Genomic DNA, 22,215 nt, shown 5'->3' with positions numbered 1-22,215 from the left:
TCCTGCTACTTATTCCTGCGTCTTTTGGGATCTTACAAAGCTTCAAACGACGCGTCGACTATTAAATCAGTCGTCGACGATTTTGATAGTCGACGTAATCGTGACTAGTCGACAAATCGTGGCAGCCCTAGACACAACACAGACACAAAAGGAAATCTTCTACATTGTTTTGCTGTTCACACAAGTTCTAATGCTACCCTTTGTTTCTGGAAGGAGACGATTTTCTGTCCAGTATTAAAGTTCAAAGAACGGGGTATCCGTCTCCAGTGGGCTGCTAAACAAGTTTACCAGAAAAATCAGACCCACGGTCATGTTGTGTCACTTTGAGTGATTAGTCAGCAGCAATAACAGGGAATGACAAACTGACAGACTTTGGATATAAAACAAACAATTTAAACATTTAGAAGTTAAACATCTTCTCGGATTCCTTTTGCTTTTATTAATAAACAGAGAGCACGGATCCGTGCTCTCTGTTTATTAATAAAAGCCAAACTTCATTAATGGTAAGTGACAGAGATCTGATGAGTTCTTGCTGGTTTGTATCCACAGGAGGATACAAGCAGCTGCTTCTGTTTGCAGTCACCGTGCACCAGTGTTGTGTTTAATTGTGTCAGTGTTCATTTTTAAACACGTTTTTTAAATCAAATGTTTATGTATACATCAAGATTAATGTTCCAAACAAATGACACTGTACAGCAAATACATACATAGACATGTGCAGCAAAAGGAATCCGAGAAGATGTTTAACTTCTAAATGTTTAAATTGTTTGTTTTATATCCAAAGTCTGTCAGTTTGTCATTCCCTGTTATTGCTGCTGACTAATCACTCAAAGTGACACAACATGACCGTGGGTCTGATTTTTCTGGTAAACTTGTTTAGCAGCCCACTGGAGACGGATACCCTGTTCTTTGAACTTTAATACTGGACAGAAAATCGTCTCCTTCCAGAAACAAAGGGTAGCATTAGAACTTGTGTGAACAGCAAAACAATGTAGAAGATTTCCTTTTGTGTCTGTGTTGTGTCTAGGGCTGCCACGATTTGTCGACTAGTCACGATTACGTCGACTATCAAAATCGTCGACGACTGATTTAATAGTCGACGCGTCGTTTGAAGCTTTGTAAGATCCCAAAAGACGCAGGAATAAGTAGCAGGATTTAAGAGTGTAATAACGGACTGAAACAGAAGATGGCAGCACTGCATGTACAAGGATGCCAGCTGCTGTTAAACCCCGAAGAAGAAGAAGAAGAAGAAGAAGAAGAAGAAGAAGCAGCTGTGTCCCAGAATTCATAGCGCGGCCCAGCTCAGTTTCCAACAATGGCGGCAGCTAGTTAGTTTTAATATTACTCTTATTATTCTTTCTGGGTCACAAAATAAACGTTTAACATATTTTCAGCCGAGAATGTAGCTGTGTAAACCTCAAATATCGGCTCAGTTTATCAGGACACCACATATTTTCAAAAGCGCTCCGACGTTTTCAGAGTCGTCTGTTACCCACTAGCTCGATAGCTAGCCGGGGGCTAGGTCACTAGCACGGTGAGAACACCAGACTCCAGGCAAATTGTTTTCAAACCCACCGCCGTCTTTCGCTACTCAGGTTAAATATATATGAGTCACTTAGATAAATTAAAAATGTTGTTGTTTGGCTTTTTTTTTTTTTAGTATTTTATTTGTTCCTGAGTAAATCGGTTTGTCTGAGATTAAAGTTATAGTTTTTACACAGCTGAATAAATGTCAAGCAGACAGCTGATTATCAGAAGTGTGAGATGCTGGAGAATATACTCCGTTGTCCTGTTATATTTTAGATAGCAAGGAGTTTATTAAACTTCACCGAAACAATCTGCAAATTTCATTAAAATTGAATAAACTATCATCTTGTCTTTATTTTTAGTTAGCACCTTAAAAGCTTAAAGCTATAAGCTAATGATAGTTATATAAGAGCATATGCTGCATGGTGCAATAAGCTGTAGTTTTACGTCCAGTGGATGATGATCTGATTAGTCGACTAATCGCATAAATAATCGGTGACTAGTCGACTATCAAAATAATCGTTTGTGGCAGCCCTAGTTGTGTCACATCATTTTGGCTCAAGAGTTTACTTTATTGCTATGTTTGTTTTTTGCTATTTTATTACTACATTTGTATTGTGCAGCACTTCGGTCTGCCAGGTGTGTTTTTAAAGTGCTATATAAATGATGATGACGATGATGCTTACGGAACAGCTGAAAGACTTTAAAACAAACCTGTTACTTTAATGATATTTCTGTGGTACTACAGAGTCCAAAAGAAGTATCGCAGTAATAATTCATCCAAATTGTAACTTTTAAATGTCATTATCAGCCCAAAGGTTCACAACCAGTTCATCCCTGATAGAATGTAAATATATACAAATCTATAAATTGTATTATGTATATAACTGTGAAACAAACATAATGGACCATTAATGTATCATAATAGTACATTTCTGAATTTGGGGTATAATTCCAGGTGGGATGAGTGTCTGTACAGCTCCTCCTGTTGATGTAAAAAAAGAAAAAAGTAAATGCCAGTTTTTTTTAGGTTTTCATGTTGATGTTGTAACACAGTAAAGAATTACTCTTACAGAAATAAATGTCATTTTTTCAACTTGCAGTTAAATTCATGTAACTTAATGCTGATGCTGTTGACGACTGGGGCTCACACGTCTTTTACTTTGTCTCCAGGACCGACTCACCATGGTTGACCCACAGGAAAATAGCCCGCAGGACATTCCTGACTATGACGGCATAGAGGATGAAGCTTTCCCCCCACTCCCACCACCACACTCCCCAGGCCGGGGAGGCCAGGAGGAAGGAGACCCTTTTGCAGATGGTAGATGCTGCTGTGCTCTTACAGGATTACTATGAGGTCTTTAAGATGTGATGATTCAGAACTTTGTATTTTAAATTCATGGTTTAATGAAGAATCATAGAAAAATAAGATTCAGGAAAAAAGGCTAATGTGGGAGAAATACAACCTCTCATAGTCCTTCCACAAAGCTTTTTGGAACAGCTTGATAATAATGAATTTGTTAGTTCAGCCTAGAATTAACAAATGCATGAACTGGTTTTTCAGCATCTCTCTGAGACTGGATGTTTCTAACAATAACAACACACATGTTTTTGTTTGCGTGAGCAAATGAAACCTATCAGATACTGTTCAAACCAGCACATTTCTTCTGTAACCTCCAGTCTATAATTTGTCTGGATTTAAAGATAAGCTTGAAGTTTGCCACGCTGCCAACAGAATGAGTTAGAAACACATCCTGTTGTCATGTGTTTTCAATGCAGGAGATGAAGGTGAGGTATCACAGCTGGCTGATGTCCCTACTGCTAAAAGGAGAGGCGTGAAGAGACCCCAACCCAAGCTGGACTCCCACAGGTAGCAAAGACATTTATATCACGACAGAGGGTTGAAATGCATTAAAATGCGCATTTAAATAGGAATTTGATGTCATCTTGTGTGAGCTGGGACACAAGGAGGCCAAAATCATTGATTGACGTGTGCAGACTGTCAGTGTTGCAGCCAGGTTGAACACGAGTCTGTGACTGCACTGGTTTTTATCACCGTTTCACTAATAATCGTGCACAGAGGCTCAGAGACACACTGACACACAGAGTTGTTGCAAATGTTTGAAAACGTAAGTTTGTGGAAAGAACTTTGCACAAAAAAAGTGATGTGATATTATCTGAGTGGCGACACCTGTCGTTTCGCAGAGTACTGCAGCGTCTTCTTACGCTTTAGCGGCGGGTACAAATGACTGCATCTGTGTGATGATGGTGCAGCTTCACTCTGCCAGTCATTTAAAGAAGAAAGACTCTAATACCATTGTTGTTTTCATCATTTGGATGGGCAAAATTCCCAGACTGAAAATTGTCAGAGCGTTGGAGACATCCCTGGATGTGTGTGAGAAAGATGTTTCCAGTCTCTGTACACCTATAGTGTGAACCTGGTTAGTATTGCCAACCATAAGTCAGGCTCGTTCCCAGTAGTCTCCCAGTGGGTGTTCCAGTGGCACTCCTCTGTTACTGTTCTGTTCACAATGTTCCTGGACAGAACTAAGTTATACTAAATCAAAGGATGTTAAATAAGCTTTTAAGTAAGAACGTCGATTATACTTAGGATAAAACTTGCAAGCTGTATTAAAGAAAAACATAGATTTTCATTTGATAAAATATTCAAATTAATTGCAACTTTGCTATAAATATATATATATATATAGCAATTTTTTATTTTTTATTTTTAGATGGAGAAATTTGACTATTTCTCATTATACTGCCTTATGTACAAACAGGTAGGAAAAGAAAGGTTGTGGGCACCCTGAAAACCAAACACCCTACCCCCCCCCCCCCCCCCCCAACAAGCTACTGCCTTCTGAACATGGTACATCTGAAGGCACTGACATTTCCATTCAGAGGGTCTGTCTGTGTTGGCCCTGTGACAGGCTGGCGACCTGGCTGCTGGGATGGGCTTCAGCCATCCACGATCCTGAATTGGATAAGCCAAATACGCCTGGATGTGCTGCTAACCCTGCTTGTAATCCATTAATGGTTTAACTTAGTCTTAATATTTTTTCCCAGGCTGATATCAGATCGAGGGCTTCCAGCTCTGGGCACTCTCTTTGACAATATCCAGTTCAAAGGCAAAGGACACGAGGTAGGATATGATAACATCTGTCCCACCAATTACCAGATGTGAATGAACATTGGTTTTTGAGCTAAATCTGTTTGGCCTGTCAGCTTTTAATTAGATGTCCTAAATTTGGTTTGAGACTAAAAGGTCAAAAGTTGCCCTTTCTGTCGTGGTCAAAAATGAGTGAGGGGAACCAGAGGTTGGTTTACCAAATTAAGATGTCTTTTGTTCCAATGACTGGAAGTCATTTTTTAGTGGGAAGAAGAAGCGTCCTATCACACACAGCCCTCTTTCATATCACTACTCGCTGTTTTTGATGTTTGCCCCATTAGGCTGCAGACCTGCGGCTGCTGATGCAGAAGATGGAGAACTGGGCCCACAGGTTGTACCCCAAATTGCAATTTGAAGATTTTATTGACAAAGTGGAAAGGCTCGGCAGCAAAAAGGAAGTGCAGGTGAGAGGAAGCAGTAGAATATTTCCTGCAAGCGTGTGGGATTCCTAATGTTCAGAATTTGTAATTTTTTACTCATTCTTCTATAGACATGTCTTAAACGAATACGACTGGACATGCCCCTGACACATGAAGATTTTACAAGTACAGATGGTAAGAAGAAAAATCATTACTGATGGGGATACGGTGGACTAGGGCTGTGCGATATGACCAAAGTCTCATCTCCCGATATAAGAATTCTATCGTCCGATAACGATATAAATCACAGAAATGTAACATTTTCTGTCAATTCTGTGAATCTCGACTTGCGTGAAGTGTTTCCAGCTGCGCGTCATGTAGCTGGAGTCGAGTGTTTTAACCGATGCATGAAACGACACATTTTTAGACAGAAGTTGTAACGGCGCCGTTTTCTTTGTGAGTATTTATTACACGGCGTGCTGCGGGGGAAAGCCTGTTCTAACGTTTGAGTCTAAGGTTTATTTTTTAGCACCTGGCGGCTCTGTTTTACTTCTCATCCGTAAACACTCTGCTCTTTCACGTGATTCCGTTTATTTTGAAAAGCCTCAACAGGATCTTGAGCTTTATTCTGAAAGGTTTATGTGGAACATAAACAAGCGGACACGCGATGGTTTTACCGTCGTTGTTGCTAACGACAACGCATAAAAACAGGCGCTTGTCCGTCCGTAGTGTGGTTATATATAAGAGAAAGAGAGAACTTTACTACAGTGACATCAGAACCATGAAGAAATATTGCCGTAAACAGTTTATTTTGCGACACCACGAAACAAACGATAGCGTAAAATGAAATAGACGTTTTTGTATATATCGTTGTATCGAACAGCCCTACGGTGGATTCACACCTGCAGGTGCACATAGGAAATACTTGCCATATTCCACAGGACTTAATTATCAGCACTGCTTGAAATTGTGTTCAGGTGCTGGTGACGAAGAGGTACAACGTGAACTGGAAACATTTGGGGATCCTGATCTGTTCAGCAGAGAGAGTTTTATTAATGCTCCCCAAGGGCAGATTGCCGAAGCCCTCGCTCCCCCACCTACTCCCTCTCTGACCGAAGAGCAGCAGAAACGTATTGAGCTGAACAGACAGCGGGCCCTGGAAAAGAGGCGCGCACGCCAGCAGCAAATTGGTAAGAATGGCAAAAATGTATCATACAGCTGGGACACAATATAACAGAAATAATTAATGATTCTGCTACAAAACATCCAGCGAAGGTTCATAAGGATCATCTAGCTTCATTGGTGTATTAACTTTATATGAAAATACAAAAAGCAAAACATTGAATGTACAGTATATTGCCAAAAGTGTTTGCTCATCTGCCCCCACACTCATATGAACTCGAGTGACATCCCATTCACGACGTCCGCCTGTGCAGCTATATCAGCTTCAACTCTTCTGGGAGTGTTTATGGGAGTTTATGACCATTTGTAAGGTCAGACACTGATGTTGAAGGCCTGGCTCCAAATCTCTGCTCTCATTCATCCCAGTGGTGTTCTGGTCAGGACTCCCATGCCAGAGTTCATGTCTTTGTGGACCTTGCTTTGTGCACTGGTGCCCAGTCATGCTGGAACAGGAAGAAGCCATCCCCAAACTGTTCCCTTAAAGTCGGGAGCCAAAATGTCTTTGCATGCTGAAGCATTAAGAGTTCCTTTCACTGGAACGAAGAGACTGAGCCCAACTTCTGAAAAACAACCCCGCACCGAAATCCCCCTGCCACCAAACCTGGAGCTCTGTTGTCCTGGCAACTGCTAAATTGACTTGTCTATCGGCTTTCCAGATTGAGAACTGTGATCCGTCGCTCCATAGACTGCATCTCTCCTGTTCTAGAGTCCAGTGGCGGCGTGCTTTACACCGCTGTGTCCCATTGCTTTGCGTTGCACTCTGTGATGTAAGGCTTGGACTACAGCTGCTCGGCCATGGAAATGGATTCCACGAAGCTCTCTGTGCACTGTTCTTTAGCTAATCTGGAGACCACGTGAAGTTTGGAGCGATGGACTCCACAGAAAATTAGCAACCTCTGTGCGCCTCAGTATCCACTGACCCCCACTCTGGGATTTTACGTGATCCACCACTTGATGGCTGAGTTGCTGTCGTTCCCAAACACTTCCACTTAGTAGCAGCAGTCTGCATGCCTAGGTGCTTGATTCTATACAGCTGTGGAAGTTACTGGATCACCTGAATTCAATGATTTGGATGATGGGTGGTGAGTGAATACTCCTTACAATATAGTGAAGTGGATCTAGTGTATATATCCACCAGAAACCCTGAAGGTCGAGTGACGAGTTCCCGTATTGCACAGTTCGTCCAAACCACCAGAGATTCCTCACATTAGTGTGGAGTTTGGTAATAAGAGGCAAAGCATGTAGAAAACATTGATTTCTTTACTGCCTGTCTGATGTCAGCTTCAATTAGGCGTAGTATTTTTGTTTTTGCCTTACACTTGTGATCCAAACTGTTTTTACTTCCTCTTTAGTTAAAGCGGAGCCAGCTGTCTGCGATCTATTGTCTACAAATCTTTAACAGTGACATTAAATCGTTCTTCAGGGTCCTCATTTACCGCAGAAATGATGTAATGTGATTTAAATGAGACCCATAGAAAAGAAAATGACCTGTTGATCGGTCTCTATTATGAGCCTTCACCCATAAAAATGTGTTTACAGTTTATAACTTACTGTACATGGTGTTATTAGCACAAACACTTTAAAGCTGATCATTTAGGACTGTAACAATAATCCAGAGAGCAATGTAGTCAAACATCTCACAGTTAGTTTTATTGGGAATGAACTTTGACCTGTTAGGCCCCCAGGGCTTTTCTGAGCTTCCTGCTCGAAAATGAAGAGGCCAAAATAAATGGAGTATTTCTCTGCAATTACAAACTCTGTGTAAACAGTCTTGGTATCAAAATAAAGCTAACGCTTGTGAGCTGTCATCAGAGGGGTAAATATTACTGCAGATGTTACTATGTCAAAGTTACTGGGACTCAAACATAGAAAAAAATGATTATTTCCCTCACCTAATTTTTAAAAGTATTTTATAGCTTATATGCTATAAAATATACTTTGGGTCACATTTAACTCCAGAAAATCATAAATCAAAATATGGATGTTACCTGTCCACAGATTCATGGTGATGTAACTGCTCTTTTAACTGTTTGGTGTTTGTAGAAATGGTTTACAGCTGAGATTCAGAGGCTTCTGTGGACACTCATGTCTGCACTTATATTTCTGACCTCGTGTTATAACCGATTAAATGTGATCTCCTCTCTTTTCCCCCATTTTTGGTGGTGTGGGTGCTTAACTAGTTAAAGTACCAAACATCTGTCTCCTGTTGTTGTGTCACGTAGGAAAGAAGCATCAATATCTGATGAGCAGACTTGTTCATTTGTGCAGATTTCTTCTTTTGTGTGGTTGTTTTTTCCAAGTGGAGATGAGCATCTCTAACAAGTTGATTTGTTCACATTTGCACATCTGCATTTTTGAGAGAAATGAGTTTTTTGAGTTTGTGCACTATATGCATATAAGACAACCATTTCCTTTTTCAGTATTTTTGTGTGGTGCATTTTTCTCTGTTTTAACAAAAGAGGAACAAAGAACATTTAAGTCAACCTAAGACGATTTGTTTTAATTTTTACATGGTCTTACTGAGGTGATGCAAAGTGGAACATGCAAACTGTTTTTTTGGTAATGTGCTGGAAAAGCTTGATAATGGACCTTGAAAGTGCTTAAAGTGCTTAAATTTGACCCTGAACAATGAGTTTGAACCCTGCAGTTTACAGTTTCATTTTTCATTATCTCAGCTTTGCCTGTCTTTTATAAATCGTAGTAGACTGAGTGTGTCTGTGTTGACTGAAACCATCACTGTTTCTAATTCTCAACCCTTTCAGGCCCTTCAGCCTCTCAGACTGCTGACATGTTAGGAGACAAACCTCCAGCTGCATCCTCACCAAATGTCATCAAAGGTTCTACTGATGGAGATGAAACTGTAGAAGATCCTGACCTCGAGCCTTCCAACAACACCTCCACGCAACAAACCAGCCCGCTTCCCCCCAAAGACTCTGAGCCCGCTGAGGCTGAGACCGGCCTCAGCCCTGAGCAACAGCTCAGCAACGACTGTGTAGAGGGGGATTAAAGTTCACGTGCAGCAGTTTCTGCTGAAAAGCTTTGGCAGTGAGCAGATTTAAAGGTTTCCCAATGTTCGTGCCTGCTCATTCGAGTAATGTTGTGCATTTCTGGTGGTTTATATCTTGAGCACATGTTCCTACTGTGACGTCAGCTTTGGGTTAGCAAAGACATTTATAATCAATGGAAATAAATGTTTTTCTTATTTTTAAAAGTCCAAATCCTAAACGTATTTACCATGTGTTGGTATCTGTTACAGAAAAATATTTGAACTGATCCACAGTTCCTGCTCTGATGCATCTTCTTTCTCCAGTTTCACTATTGGCAGAATTTTGGTTGCAAACATGTTTCTATAAAAGGCCTCTGTGTGTGTGTAGTATGTGAGCTGTCAACTGACCATCACCCTCTTCCAAGCATTAAGTGCTCGTTCAATTATGAACAGTTCTTTCTTAAGCTACTGCAGGGACATGAAACGCAACACGATGAAGTGGCTCCATCTGCGCTAATGAAAACACCATTTTTAATTACAGGCCACTGCACACATATTGAAATAGTTATGTACAGTTCATATTTCTGTTGGTAGTTCTAGAAAACGATCTTAAAATCCACAAACCAAAAAACGCTTCTGATTATTTACCAGTTCAAACAATAAAAATGTCCTTGGTGTTGGTGTCTTCTATACAGGCTCTTGATATACAAACTATAAGATAAATACATCCTAGTTTTATACATCACTTCCAACACAACCAACCTCAGGTGTATTTCATTACTCTACGGGTTTATTTTAAAGTCTGCTAATGAGTGACATGAAGTTTTATCAGTCCGGTGACCTGTCCAGGGCGTATCCTGCCTCTCACCCTATGACAGCTGGGACAGATTCCAGGACGTGCAGAAGAAAATGGACGAGTGGACGTTTTATCATCTCCAGAACAATACTCGTGCTGGGTTTTGTATGAAGTGGTCACAGGTAGTACAATATGTGTGAACTCACCAAAAATGGTTCTATAACACAAGACATTTAATTTACACAAGACATTGATCCCACCAGTGAGATATTGAGATCACTGGTGCTGAGAGAAAAGCCTTTTGTTACCAGACTTCTTTAACCTGCTGCAGTTGACTAGTTTCCTGCAGGATTGAACCACATTTGCAGTGAGTACTAGGTCTTGTCAAAGTAACTGCTGACACTTCACTGGCATTAACACGTTCCCTATCCTCCTTACAACTAAGTTTAACTTGATGTGATTTTAAAAACTAACTTTTACAAAACGTATCCACTGATTCGGTTTGACTCTGGTTTCTAAAAAGATGGCGGGACATGTTTTTACTTAATATTGTGTTTGCTTTCCTGTGACTTCACACACTCGTGTGGTTTGTCCACACACAATCTGGAGCTACAAGAATGACCTGGATGACTCAGCACGAGTGATCTTCAATGATCACCGTTCTGTTAGCGCACAGCGTGCAGTTCTCACAAGTGTCTGCTTGGAGGTAAAGCTGGGCTACAGCGTTTCTATGCTGTTGTTGCCGGGAGGCGTGAAGCCCTTTCCAGATCCATCAGAGCCAACTCTCTGATTTCTTCCAGAATAGAGTACAGACTGGGAGTTTTGCTCTGACGAAACTCTCTTTCCTCTTTGGAGAGTTTGGGGCGCCGGGCTGTCTTCTCCTGAGCCAGCGCCTCTTCATTCTGACGCACCACCTCTTTGACCAGCTGACTGCGGCCCTGAGGGCTGGGCTGCTGGGACTTGGCACTGTGGTGAGGCTTGTTGCTGATGACCTCGAGGTTTAGACGGTCAGCGTGGCAAGTTGAAGAGTGGACAGAAATACGAACCTGAAGAGAGCAGAGAACGTAAGTCACAGTATTCCTCAGTTCGATCACTACACAGTAATGGCACCTACTGAAAATAGTCTAATGGAATGCTATGCAAAGACAGGCCCACTTAAGGTTTGTGACGTAATATATAACAGCAGTCCTCTCAGCACTGTGCGCAGCGTCACAGCTAAGTAGACAGTGGTGTAGAGTGGAGAAGTTTCCGACTGTGCCACAATTTTGTTCATAAATAGGATAAATTGGATACGTATGTTACACACACGTATCCAATGTAACAAACGTTCATCCATCCGTACACGAACTTTCTTTACTGTGCTTTCTAACATTCACACGACGTGGAGACTGGAGCAGAGGGGGAGAAAAACATTCATTAACACTGTGACCTCGGTCAAGTGTCACAGTGAGGTTGTTGTTTTGTTGATTTGTTTGTTGAATATCATCATCATCTCTTTGTTTGATATGATCATAGCTTGACAGCAGTCAATGCTGTGGTGGACAACTTGTGTTTGGGCTAATGTTTCTTTCTATCTTGTTTTGGCCACATGTGTCATCCATCATCATCCATCAGTAAGCTATGTTGTTAGCATTGCCTTTGCCCTTTGACATTTATGACCCCAGGATAAGTCCATGAAAGAAAGAAAAGATGTTGATAACAGTGGAAGCAGCAGTACTCTGTCACTTTTTCATGTCTTAAAGCCAAAGATGTGAGAATAACACACCGTTACTTCAGTTTCTTTTTGTTAGCTAACCTTAGGGTAATGTTTCCTGCTCTTTTTGCTTAAATCACATGCACTTATTCCTCACAATCATCGTGTGTAACATGCCTGAACTTAATATAACTTGACGCCAGTGATGGGCAGCAACGCATAATTAGATTACTTTTTTCAAGTAACGAGTAAAGTAAGGGATTACTGTTGCAAAAAAGGTAATTAGATTACTGTTACTGTCCCGTAAACACGCTGCTCTACTGTGTTACTAAACCGTGAGTTTGTTTGCAAGAGTGTCTCATGACAATGACATAAGTGCATGCGACGTTTGTGGTAACAAACGTGTGCAGAGCAACAATGGATCATTTATCGAGTGCGAGAGAGAGAGTGCGACCGTGCAGCGTTTAAAGGCGTTTATGTGAAAACAATTACCGCCCACTGTCATTTTTTATCTCCCTTTACAAAAAGGTTTGTGTAGAAACGCCACAAACTGGAAGCATTACATTTCTTGTCTTGGAGGAGAGCCTCCCCCCCCCCACACTTATGTTTTTGTTTTCATATAATATTTAAAAACAATAAACTGAATAACTTTAAATGATTTATTTTCAGGAATCATTTTCGTCTCATTCATCTTACTGACGTTTTGTTACCTTGAGATTAGCTAACAAAGCAGCAACCACACAACACTTTATCACAACAAGATCATAAAACGTCTCTTAATGTTGGACCACAAAAGATCCAGTAGTCGTATGAACCTGTGATTCATATACACTCATGCATATATATTTGGAATCGTCGCCTTTAGGCGCTGCATTGCTGGAAACCTTCTAAAATGATTGATTAGCGTTTTCTGTGACTTACGGTGATGTGGTCAAACAGTTTGAAGGTGGAGGTGCCACAGCTGGAGGTGGTGGTAATGCGGTCCGGGTATTTTCGCACAGTGCCACCCTGCCAATCACAGCTGCCGTCCTGTCCCGCTACCACCACCAGGCCCTCTTTGTTCTTCAGATACACAGGCCCCCTCACACCATACCTGTGAACAACATGGCTGTGGTCAGAGGCAGCCTTACTTACTCAGTGATATTACTCAACCTGCTTTGCGCCCTGTGATTTTAATCATTACATGGATTCTACAGCCTTCTCAAAATGACCACAGGTTACATTTTAATAAACTGTTAATATTGCATATCCCTGTAACACCACAAGCATGGAGAACACTGATGTTATTAAATTACACTTTCCTTGCAATAAACAAGCAGCAACCTCCAGAGGTTAGCTAAGCTAACGTAGAAGTGCCACAAACACAAGGCTGGCTCCAAAGCACCGTCCCTCCCCACAGACTCAACTTCAGCAATGCAATTAACTTATTTAAAGCCTGGTAGAGAAAAGATTCGGGGTTTTAGCCGATTTTCCCTGCTCACAATAAATGTTTAAGGAATTAGTTTAGTAAATTTATACAATTTAAAACTCATTTTGAGGTTTTTTAAGAGAAAATAAAACTAGCGTGTATACTGTTAAATATACATTGATTAGCGTGCAATTACATCTTCCAACAAATTCATTCATTGTCATAAACTTTGAATTCGTCTATTAAAAATACACGAGTGGTTGGCCGTCTGTGAGCTGCTGTACAGCTCCATTAAACAAAGGAAAAGAAGAAGACTGCAGAACAAAACACAGGACTAACGGTTCTTACTCTGGGATAAACACCAAGACACCGTTGTCTCGAATGGAGTAGACAACAGCATCAGCCACACAGCACGGGTCTGTCTGAGGGTCTCGTTCTCTGAAAAACAGACACTGAAACAGTGCTGTGGATCGCATTTGGGCTGCCTGTGCTGCCTGCAAATGAAACACAGACGTCAGCACAGCTTCTGTTAATAGAGTAAGAGGTGAATCATTGAAAAACACAAACAATAAAACACCCCTGACCCTGTTCTTGCTGTTGACATGGTGAGCCATTTCCTCCACTTCTTTGTTACTGGCTGGTGCTTTACCAGATACAACGCCCCTCTGCATGTGCAGGGCTGCGGTAAGAAGGCGGTGCACGACAATGTCTGCGTACCGACGGATGGGTGAGGTAAAGTGTGTGTAGCGATCCAGAGCCAGACCTACGACAACGAAGCAAATATCAGCACGTTAGCCTTCTTTCTAGTTCTCAGTCGAATAATTCTTCACAAACAACAGACGTTGGACAAGTGTGTGCAGACGTGTGATGGATGGACTGACCCACAGTCACACTGAAACTCTAGTGCAGCCAATAAAAGCTGTGCAGCGGTATCGTACCATAATGGTAGTATTGGTCTTGAGGATGAGCACCAGTGGAGAAGTACAGAGCCTGTGACATAGCAGTGGTGGCCATCATTCTGAACAACCTGTTCACCAAGGGGTCCTGTGGGTCCACAGCTCGGTCCAGTGAGGCAGCTAAAGCCTTGTTGGACCTGAAGGAACAGAGCCAGAAACCAGGGATGAGTGAGGCCTCTCATCTCAGCAGTCAGTGACACAAAGCTACTTGCATCACCATGTCTCTTGTCCTGGGACCGGTTCTGCTGTTGGTTTAACCCCCCCCCCCCCACAATCCTCCAACCGCACATTCATATTTTGTTTTCAAACTCCATTGCAGTTCATTCCACGCCTCAGATCCTCAGACCTTTTGTAAACAGTTAAACAAATAAAAGTTAACTGTAATAGATTACAGGTTGTAATTAAATAAATCACTGCCTCTTTTAAAAAACAGAAAAACAAACCATCTTTAATTATTTGAGTTGTTTGTTTTGTTCCCGTGTGAGAATATTCAACACTGCTCTCTGTGCAAAACGGGTTTAAAAGCATAAACAGCTGTGGGATCCTGTTTGTCCGGGATTTGAACCGGGGAACAAACTGCGGCAGGATCAGCGTTGTGCCGAGGTCGGCATCGCCGACAGCATGTGTTCCCCCTGCGTGGCGAGCGTTCGCTGGGCACGGAGTGTGGATCCAGGTTACGCCGCCTCCATTACAAACAGTCAGACGTGGAAGTAGTGATGTTTTAGTTTTGTAAAAAAGTGAAACCTGAGTGTCGTTACATTACCATTCAGTTTAAGGGTTACAACAGAAAATGAAATATTTATTGTCCTCTCGTGGTATCAGACGGGATTATTTTAACAAACGAAGGACATTTTGCCTGATAATTATATTTATCCTGTAACTTTACTGTGTAAAGAGCTAAAACCTCCAAAGTTTCAGGAGTAGTTAGTCGTTATAAGAAGTGTTTGTGAACTGAAAATCAAGAATGTGGGATCCTGTTTGTCCGTGATTTGGACAGCCCAGCGTGTGCTCCCGACGCAGGGGAAACTAATTCTGTCGGGGAGACCGACCTTGCCACGACAGCTGTTGTGAAGCTGAAGCCAAAGGCAAGATATGCTTCATCATATGTTCTAGTCTTTGGTTTGGAAGCATATTTGGCTTCAACCTCAACCTGAGCTGAAGGAACATGTCTTCTTCTTGTCTGACTGCTCATGTGACACCTGAGTGTGTCCCCGTGTTATCAAACATTTCAGGTTCACACACTTGTGTGTCTGAACATGATGTGCGTTGGACTACAATATGCATTTCCTCAGTTTCTATACTGAACAGTCAAAAACATTACCTGGTGTCAATGGTGAAACCTTTGGCCTTTGCAGTGTCCACCAGCTGGTTGAATAGCTCCTGTTGTGGTGGTGGGTGACACCTTAGAAGGGCCTGGTTGGGGAAAGCTTCCTGGATCTTGCGGGCCACCCAGTGGTTGGCGTAAATCATGCACTCTGCCACGGTCTCATGGACCTCCAGGGGCTGACGAGGGACCAGGGCCGTAATGTTCCTCTCCTCATCCAGCTGGGCACCCACCTGAAAAGGGAAAATGCTTCTAACGTGACTTCAATGAAAAAGAATATGAAAATGCATCAGTGGGCCACATTTTACTACAGTTTACTTTAACTCAGTTGAACATGCACCATTCCACCGGAACAAATGCTGCACGGAGAACCAAATGTGAATGAATCTCAACCTGAAAACAGTCTACTGTCTTTCCTACGTTCAGCTCTCTATCATACCAGTAAGAACACATATCCCTAACAGGCACACAGCTCTGCTCATGGGCACAGAAACTCCACCGATCTGCTGTTCATGCTTTTTGTTTATAGTGGACAGCCAATCAGAGTTTAAGTTAGCTCAAAGGAAATGTGCCTTAAAGAGAGAACAAAACTTTTCTCAGACTAAGGATGAACTGAGGGGACCCAAAGCACTTCAGCAGGAACCAAAAGAAGCCAGAAAGTTTGGATTTGAACACAGTTTTGGCCGTTTTATATAATAGATCAAGATGAAACATCTGTTGTCCTTATCCTTCAGGACAACTGATGTTTCACCAGCGGTCAATAATCCAGCTTTGTCAAGATAAGAACTTGATTTTTGGGTGGCAGCTCAATCATTAAACACACTTTTAGAAATATATTGGTTTTTCCACTATCCCAGAAGCAACCCGAGAGAATCATTTTTACTTCATATCAATATTCTGTGTGCGTACAGCCATAACAGGAATGCAATAACTGAATAATAAATAAATCCAAGACATCCTATTAGAGAGCATCTTATAGAACAACAGGAATTGTCCATATGAGGTTTTAACAGATGGCCGACCAGCCGCTGTAGATAAATGGCTGTGATCTAATGTGAAAACTGTCAGTGGTTTCACAGTGGAGTGCTTGGTTTCTTTATTCCAATATTCTCACTGAAATGACTTTCTGATAAAATGTTTTCTGCTGAGGAACGTGTTCTGCTTAGACGCCTGATTTTAAAAATAACGTCTCTATTAGACCGTACTATAATTTATTATCGATGAAAAGAAATATATGGTATCCATCTGTAATTCTGTAAATAACACAGCAAAAAACCAAACTAAACATAAAGACCTGGAAGACTCCTGCGTCTAAATTCATTCAGTTATTGTACTGAGTCCTGAACATGTTAGAAATATGGTATCTAAGCAGATTCTTACTCTGGATGGCATTACCTTGGCCTCCAGTAACACTGTGAGGAACCTTGGAGTCATGTTTGACCAGGACATGTCCTTCAATGCACATATTAAACAAATATGTAAGACTGCGTTCTTCCATTTGTGCAACATCTCTAAAGTTAGAAATATCCTGTCTCAGAGTGACGCTGAAAAACTAGTTCATGCATTTATTACTTCCAGGCTGGACGACTGTAATTCATTATTATCAGGATGTCCAAAAAACTCGCTGAAAAGCCTTCAGCTGATCCAAAATGCTGCAGCAAGAGTCCTGACAGGGACTAGAAAGAGAGAGCAGATTCCCTTCATTGGCTTCCTGTTAAATCCAGAATTCAAAATCCTGCTCCTCACATACAAGGTCTTAAATAATCAGGCCCCATCTTATCTTAATGACCTTGTAGTACCATATCACCCTATTAGAGCACTTCGCTCTCGCTCTGCAGGCCTACTTGTTGTTCCTAGAGTATTTAAAAGTAGAATGGGAGGCAGAGCCTTCAGTTTTCAGGCCCCTCTTCTGTGGAACCAGCTTCCAGTTTGGATTCAGGAGACAGACACTATCTCTACTTTTAAGATTAGGCTTCAAACTTTCCTTTTTGCTAAAGCATATAGTTAGGGCTGGACCAGGTGACCCTGAATCCTCCCTTAGTTATGCTGCAATAGACCGTGGCAGCTGGGGGATTCTCATGATGACGCCGAACATCATCATCACCTCTTTGTCATCATTATCACTGACTACATGTTTATAGACCAATCTCCATTTAATCATTAGTTATCATTAATCCCTGGCCCTTTTCCACAGGTGTCTTTTGACCTGATTTCCTCCCCTCGGCTGTATGAAGTGTTTCGGGGTGACTGATACTGAATTTTCTAACCATGATGTCATCTGACAAAATGACCAAACACAGAGGTTAAGTCAAACTTTCACTTAGACAGAAGCTTAGAAGGGAGAATCTTCTGCAGCTGAAATGTGCGAGAAAGATAGTGGTTCCAGTTTTTAATGTGCAGAATGGATTTCTCTCCACTGAAGCTATGTGCACGGTTTACTTTGTTTGATTCACTTCAGATTCATTGAATCATTTTGTGTCGTATGTTAGACGTCAGTAGTGACGATGTGTTAGGGTTAGACACTCAGCTATAACATGCTTACGCTTTCAATTAAGAACATGAACCTTAAATGTTTGCAGTCTTTATTTATATAGTCTTACTGTTAAGTACACACATTACCAAAACACACAAAATACTCTATGAAGATACAAGAAACCAATCATACCTCCACTCCTTCCAGCTCCAGCGCTCCTCCTCTGTCCCTCTTTGCCCGAAGATGTCTGGCTACATGTGTGAGCATCTCAAGTGCCTCAGTGAGTTGAGCTAGCTTAGAACCCTTTTCCTGAGGACCCAGGTTGGCCAGTTCCGCTACCTCAACCTGTTCTCCGTTGAGGAGCGCCTGAGCCAGCTCGTAGTGGAGCTGATAGGAGGAGCGGATGAGTGTACGACCATACCAGACCTCTTGGACTTCAAGGGATTCTGCGTCAAGCTCCCAAAGCACGCTCATTGCATACCTGAATTTGAAAGTGTCAGTTACACAACTAGCATGCATTTTAAGCATATGAAAATGAAACGTGTGATGGGAAGTCTACTAACCTGTCAGCACCTCCCAGCAGTGAGCAAAGGTCTGCGCTGAGAATAGCAGGCAGCATGTCGTACCTGCGGTCTGCCAGGTAGTAGGTTGTAGCCCTTAAGAAGTGACATAATAAATATAAAAAGGCAATGAGATCAAAGCAGCAGCTTTATCATCTTCTTTCTAATCAAAAGTGAGACATAATTTGAAAATAAGTACTAAATATTCAGAGTTTGTTCCACCTTTGTCATTTTCATCCTTCTGTTTATTAATAAGTCAGGAAGGATGAAATAAATAAGCAAAATGTTTTTCTTATGATTTAATAAATATTCCCCATTTTCTGAAATAGAATTTAAGGCTTCAAACCACAATCATGAGATTTTAATTTACTTCTTTAAAGTGTGGAGGCGAGCTGGACAGGTGGGTGATCTGCACGCTGCTTTGTGGACAGCTATGAAATGTAAAATGGAATTTTAGAGTAAGTCAGAGAGAAAGCAGAGGACCAAAACTACATTAAAAATCACAACATAAAAAATATATAGTAAGATTTCAGTATTATTTTATAAGTGCACGTTGTTAACAGTCTACACGGAGTTTCTCTCCTCACTCGGCTCTCAATCATCTTCTGTACATGCTGCTGCTGCTGCTGCTGCTGCCTTTAAAAAACGACATGCACTTCATGGACCTTCTTACTAATTTATCTGCAGACTACACTTTATCAGATACATTTTATTAGCACTGGGTTAGACACTTCTGCCTTCTGAACACTCCTTTCTTCACTTCCAAGACTCAACAAGGTGCTGAAAGAATTCCGTAGAGATTTTGGATTATAGCGAGATTACACCGAGATGACAGCAGAATGCATTTGCTGCAGATTTGTCGGCCGTTCAGCTGTGACACAAATTTTTTTGGGCTGCTTCCCTGTCACATGGTGTCATCGCTGCATGTTCCCAGGAAGGAAAATTTGTGGAGATCAAGTGCAAGCATTACTTTTGCAGCCCCGACCTTCACTTCATTTACTGCAGATATTTTAAACTCAGTTTTATTCATTTGTACAATACAGCACAAAATAAATAAATAAATCAGAACATGTGCATATATCTGGACATAAACACAGATGAATATCTTCTTGTTCTATTACTGTGGTTCAACTGTCTTGTATCATCATCCTCTTTATTAATAAGATGCACTGAAAGCCAATTATAGACAAACCATTAACATCAGGTACTCAAGGTCACATGCCATCATGTGACCTCCGGTGTTTTCCTGACACCCGTAACTGTACAAAGGGGATCTGAAAACAAATGATGTGTGACACACTGTTCTTTACTTCTACCACTCAGTAGAATAAAACTAATTTAGTTGGAAGCGGACTCATTTTTCCTTTTTTTGCTGCATGACCTTCTGGTTGAATGTTGTGTACAAGTATGGCTGCCATGTCCCGTAGTAATATATGTTTATGAAGGCCACAGTGAAAATCACTCAGGCTTTCCCACAGCGGAAACATTCCCCTGTCCTGTTAATGGCATCGTACTCAAAATGAGCACAAGTTCTTCGTAACAACATGGACCACTGTGTTCTGTGTGTAGCAGTTCTCTACTGTGAGAACCCCAACCACCTTTTAGCACGACCAGCATTCGTCCATTCGCACACATATTCATACAGCGCGTTAGTCTATACCTTTAAGCATTTTCTCTCACATGCACACTCACACTAACGGATGCATCCAGGGAAATTTGGGGGTTAAGTATTTTGTGCAAGGTGACTTTAACATGAAGCCCGAAGGCATCAGGGATTGAACCAACAACGTGCTGACCATTGGTTCAATTCCTGGTGCCAGTGATACTTTCAAAGCCATCATGGACCCTGTGAAGTCCTTCTACATGTGATTAAATGATAGACATTTAAGGCTTAATGCTTCACATCAGACACGAGCCTTATTTAAGGTGGCCCTCTGTGTTATTTATAATTGCGCTACAAGGCATGCTGCTGATGCAACATTAATTCAGGCAACAACTTTCTTGCCTCTTTGTACTTCTGAAAGTTCCTCTGAACACTTATGCAAGATGCTGTAATTTTCTTTTATCCTTTTATATCCCACCTACTCTACCCAACCACTCCAACCAGTTCCTCACCTTGAACGTGCCTCCAAGTCTGTGAGCGAACCCTCTTTGACAAAGTGAGTGACATCAGCAATGTGAACTCCCAGCTCCAGCCTTCTGTTGGGGAGCTTGTGTACAGACAGCGTGTCGTCTACATCTTCACAGCCGCGTGGATCGATGCTGAACACCAGGCGACTGTCCCTAAGATCCCGCCGCTCTGCCACCTCAGAGGGGTCTACCGTCCACGGCTTCTCCAGAGAGTTGACCGGCATCTCTCTCAGCTGATGGCAGACGGACAGGCACAGCTAAACAGCCGCATAGTCTTTTGAACTTTTCACATTTTGTTATGATTCTATACAAAACATTAATAATAATAATAATAATAATACATTTTATTAAGCGCCTTTCAAAACACTCAAGGACACTTTACACAAAGACAAAGCAAAACAGTGTTTCACTTTCAGTTGCTCCCTTGTCACAAGGGGTCACCACACCTGATAGCTCAGCATCTTTTGATACGGCAGAGTTTTATACCAGATGCCCTTCCAGGCACAACCCTGATTTGTATCTCCGGTTGCAATCGAACCAGTGACATTTTGCCTGCAAGCCAGTGTGTAAACCACTGATGAAAAAAGGAAAGAATGAACTATTCCACATATTTAATGATTCTTTAATATTTTGTTGATTTGATAATAATAATAATAATAATAATGGATTGGATTTATATAGCGCTTTCCAAGGCACCCAAAGCGCTTTACAATGCCACTATTCATTCACTCTCACATTCACACACTGGTGGAGGCAGCTACAGTTGTAGCCACAGCTGCCCTGGGGCAGACTGACAGAAGCGAGGCTGCCATATCGCACCATCGGCCCCTCTGGACAACAATAGCTATATTGCAATCTTTAAAACCTTTGGTTACTATGGTAACTCTCTGATAACCAAGCACTCTCTGATGTGACCAATCACAGAAGCTCTACTGCCACCCCCTTTATAACATAAAAAGTTATGAATGATGTTCCAGTCTATGATAGTGGACTCATCTGTGCTTGTCCTTTGTTACAGCCCATTGCAACCCTTACACTCCTTACAGTGGAAATGCAGTTGTCTTCAGGTGTTGCCTAGGTTTAACTGCCGATTGTCTACACCTGGTGAGGTGTGGCTAAAGGCGTTCCTGAAGTGGTCTAGTCCAATCACCTTCTCCAGGCCAATCAGCATTCATGCTGTGTCCTCGGTTATTCTTCCTTGTACACGCCTCATCTCATCACTCATGCTCCATTCAACCATTCCACCACCAGCTTCCAGGCTCTCGGGGCTCCTGCTCTAATCCTTTTCACAGACGGGGTTCTGTTCCGCTGAGATAGGCCATCTGAGTCTAACGGCAAATCACCTGTTTAAATTCTGTTCATCAGTAAATCAATTTCATTCTTTCAAATAACCTCTCCTTATTAAAATATCTGTACTGTATTTAGTGATGAACAATTGTTAAACTCTGGTGTTTGCTCCCATAATTTCCCTTTTATTTTGACGCTCTCTGCTCTTTCCTCTTTCCCCTGATCTCTGACTGCGATTGTTTGGAGGTGAAAACCAAACATCACCTGGGTTTCAGAAAACCAGAGTTACCCTGGTAAGCAACCATTCTCTGTATCTCACTATGGGAGATATAATCTACTTCCAGGTTGTAAGTTCTTTATCC

General features: G+C 41.7%; 2 protein-coding genes across 2 annotated transcripts; one reads left to right on the top strand and one right to left on the bottom strand.

The window, feature by feature from the left end:
• Positions 1–469: 469 nt before the first annotated feature.
• Positions 470–9,451, top strand: LOC143420234 (TIMELESS-interacting protein-like). The gene is made up of 8 exons (XM_076887976.1): positions 470–503; positions 2,701–2,848; positions 3,307–3,397; positions 4,597–4,672; positions 4,981–5,103; positions 5,190–5,253; positions 6,036–6,248; positions 9,003–9,451. The coding sequence occupies exons 1-8, from the start codon at positions 501–503 to the stop codon at positions 9,245–9,247; spliced, it is 963 nt and encodes a 320-aa protein (XP_076744091.1). The 5' UTR covers positions 470–500; the 3' UTR covers positions 9,248–9,451.
• A 284-nt stretch (positions 9,452–9,735) lies between these two features.
• On the bottom strand, positions 9,736–22,014 carry LOC112434081 (DIS3-like exonuclease 1). The gene is made up of 9 exons (XM_076887975.1): positions 20,552–22,014; positions 18,440–18,532; positions 18,069–18,357; positions 15,401–15,636; positions 14,062–14,216; positions 13,708–13,886; positions 13,472–13,617; positions 12,637–12,808; positions 9,736–11,068 (listed from the first exon to the last, which is right to left on the bottom strand). Exons 1-9 carry the CDS (start codon positions 20,788–20,790, stop codon positions 10,751–10,753), a joined length of 1,827 nt encoding a protein of 608 aa, XP_076744090.1. The 5' UTR covers positions 20,791–22,014; the 3' UTR covers positions 9,736–10,750.
• Positions 22,015–22,215: the final 201 nt, after the last annotated feature.

This window comes from Maylandia zebra, linkage group LG9 (genome assembly GCF_041146795.1).
Source record: "Maylandia zebra isolate NMK-2024a linkage group LG9, Mzebra_GT3a, whole genome shotgun sequence".
NCBI lineage: Eukaryota > Metazoa > Chordata > Actinopteri > Cichliformes > Cichlidae > Maylandia > Maylandia zebra.
Note: the sequence above shows the minus strand (reverse complement) of the source record. Positions and strands in the feature narration are given on the sequence as shown.

Coding starts and splice junctions, on each gene's coding strand:
- LOC143420234 (XM_076887976.1), top strand. Junction 4,673..4,980: donor TCAAAGGCAAAGGACACGAG/GTAGGATATGAT, acceptor TTGCCCCATTAG/GCTGCAGACCTGCGGCTGCT. Junction 5,104..5,189: donor GCAGCAAAAAGGAAGTGCAG/GTGAGAGGAAGC, acceptor ATTCTTCTATAG/ACATGTCTTAAACGAATACG.
- LOC112434081 (XM_076887975.1), bottom strand. CDS start 20,790: ATGCCGGTCAACTCTCTGGAGAAGCCGTGGACGGTAGACCCCTCTGAG. Junction 18,533..20,551: donor GACTTGGAGGCACGTTCAAG/GTGAGGAACTGG, acceptor TCACTTCTTAAG/GGCTACAACCTACTACCTGG. Junction 14,217..15,400: donor GGTTTCACCATTGACACCAG/GTAATGTTTTTG, acceptor CTGTTCCTTCAG/GTCCAACAAGGCTTTAGCTG.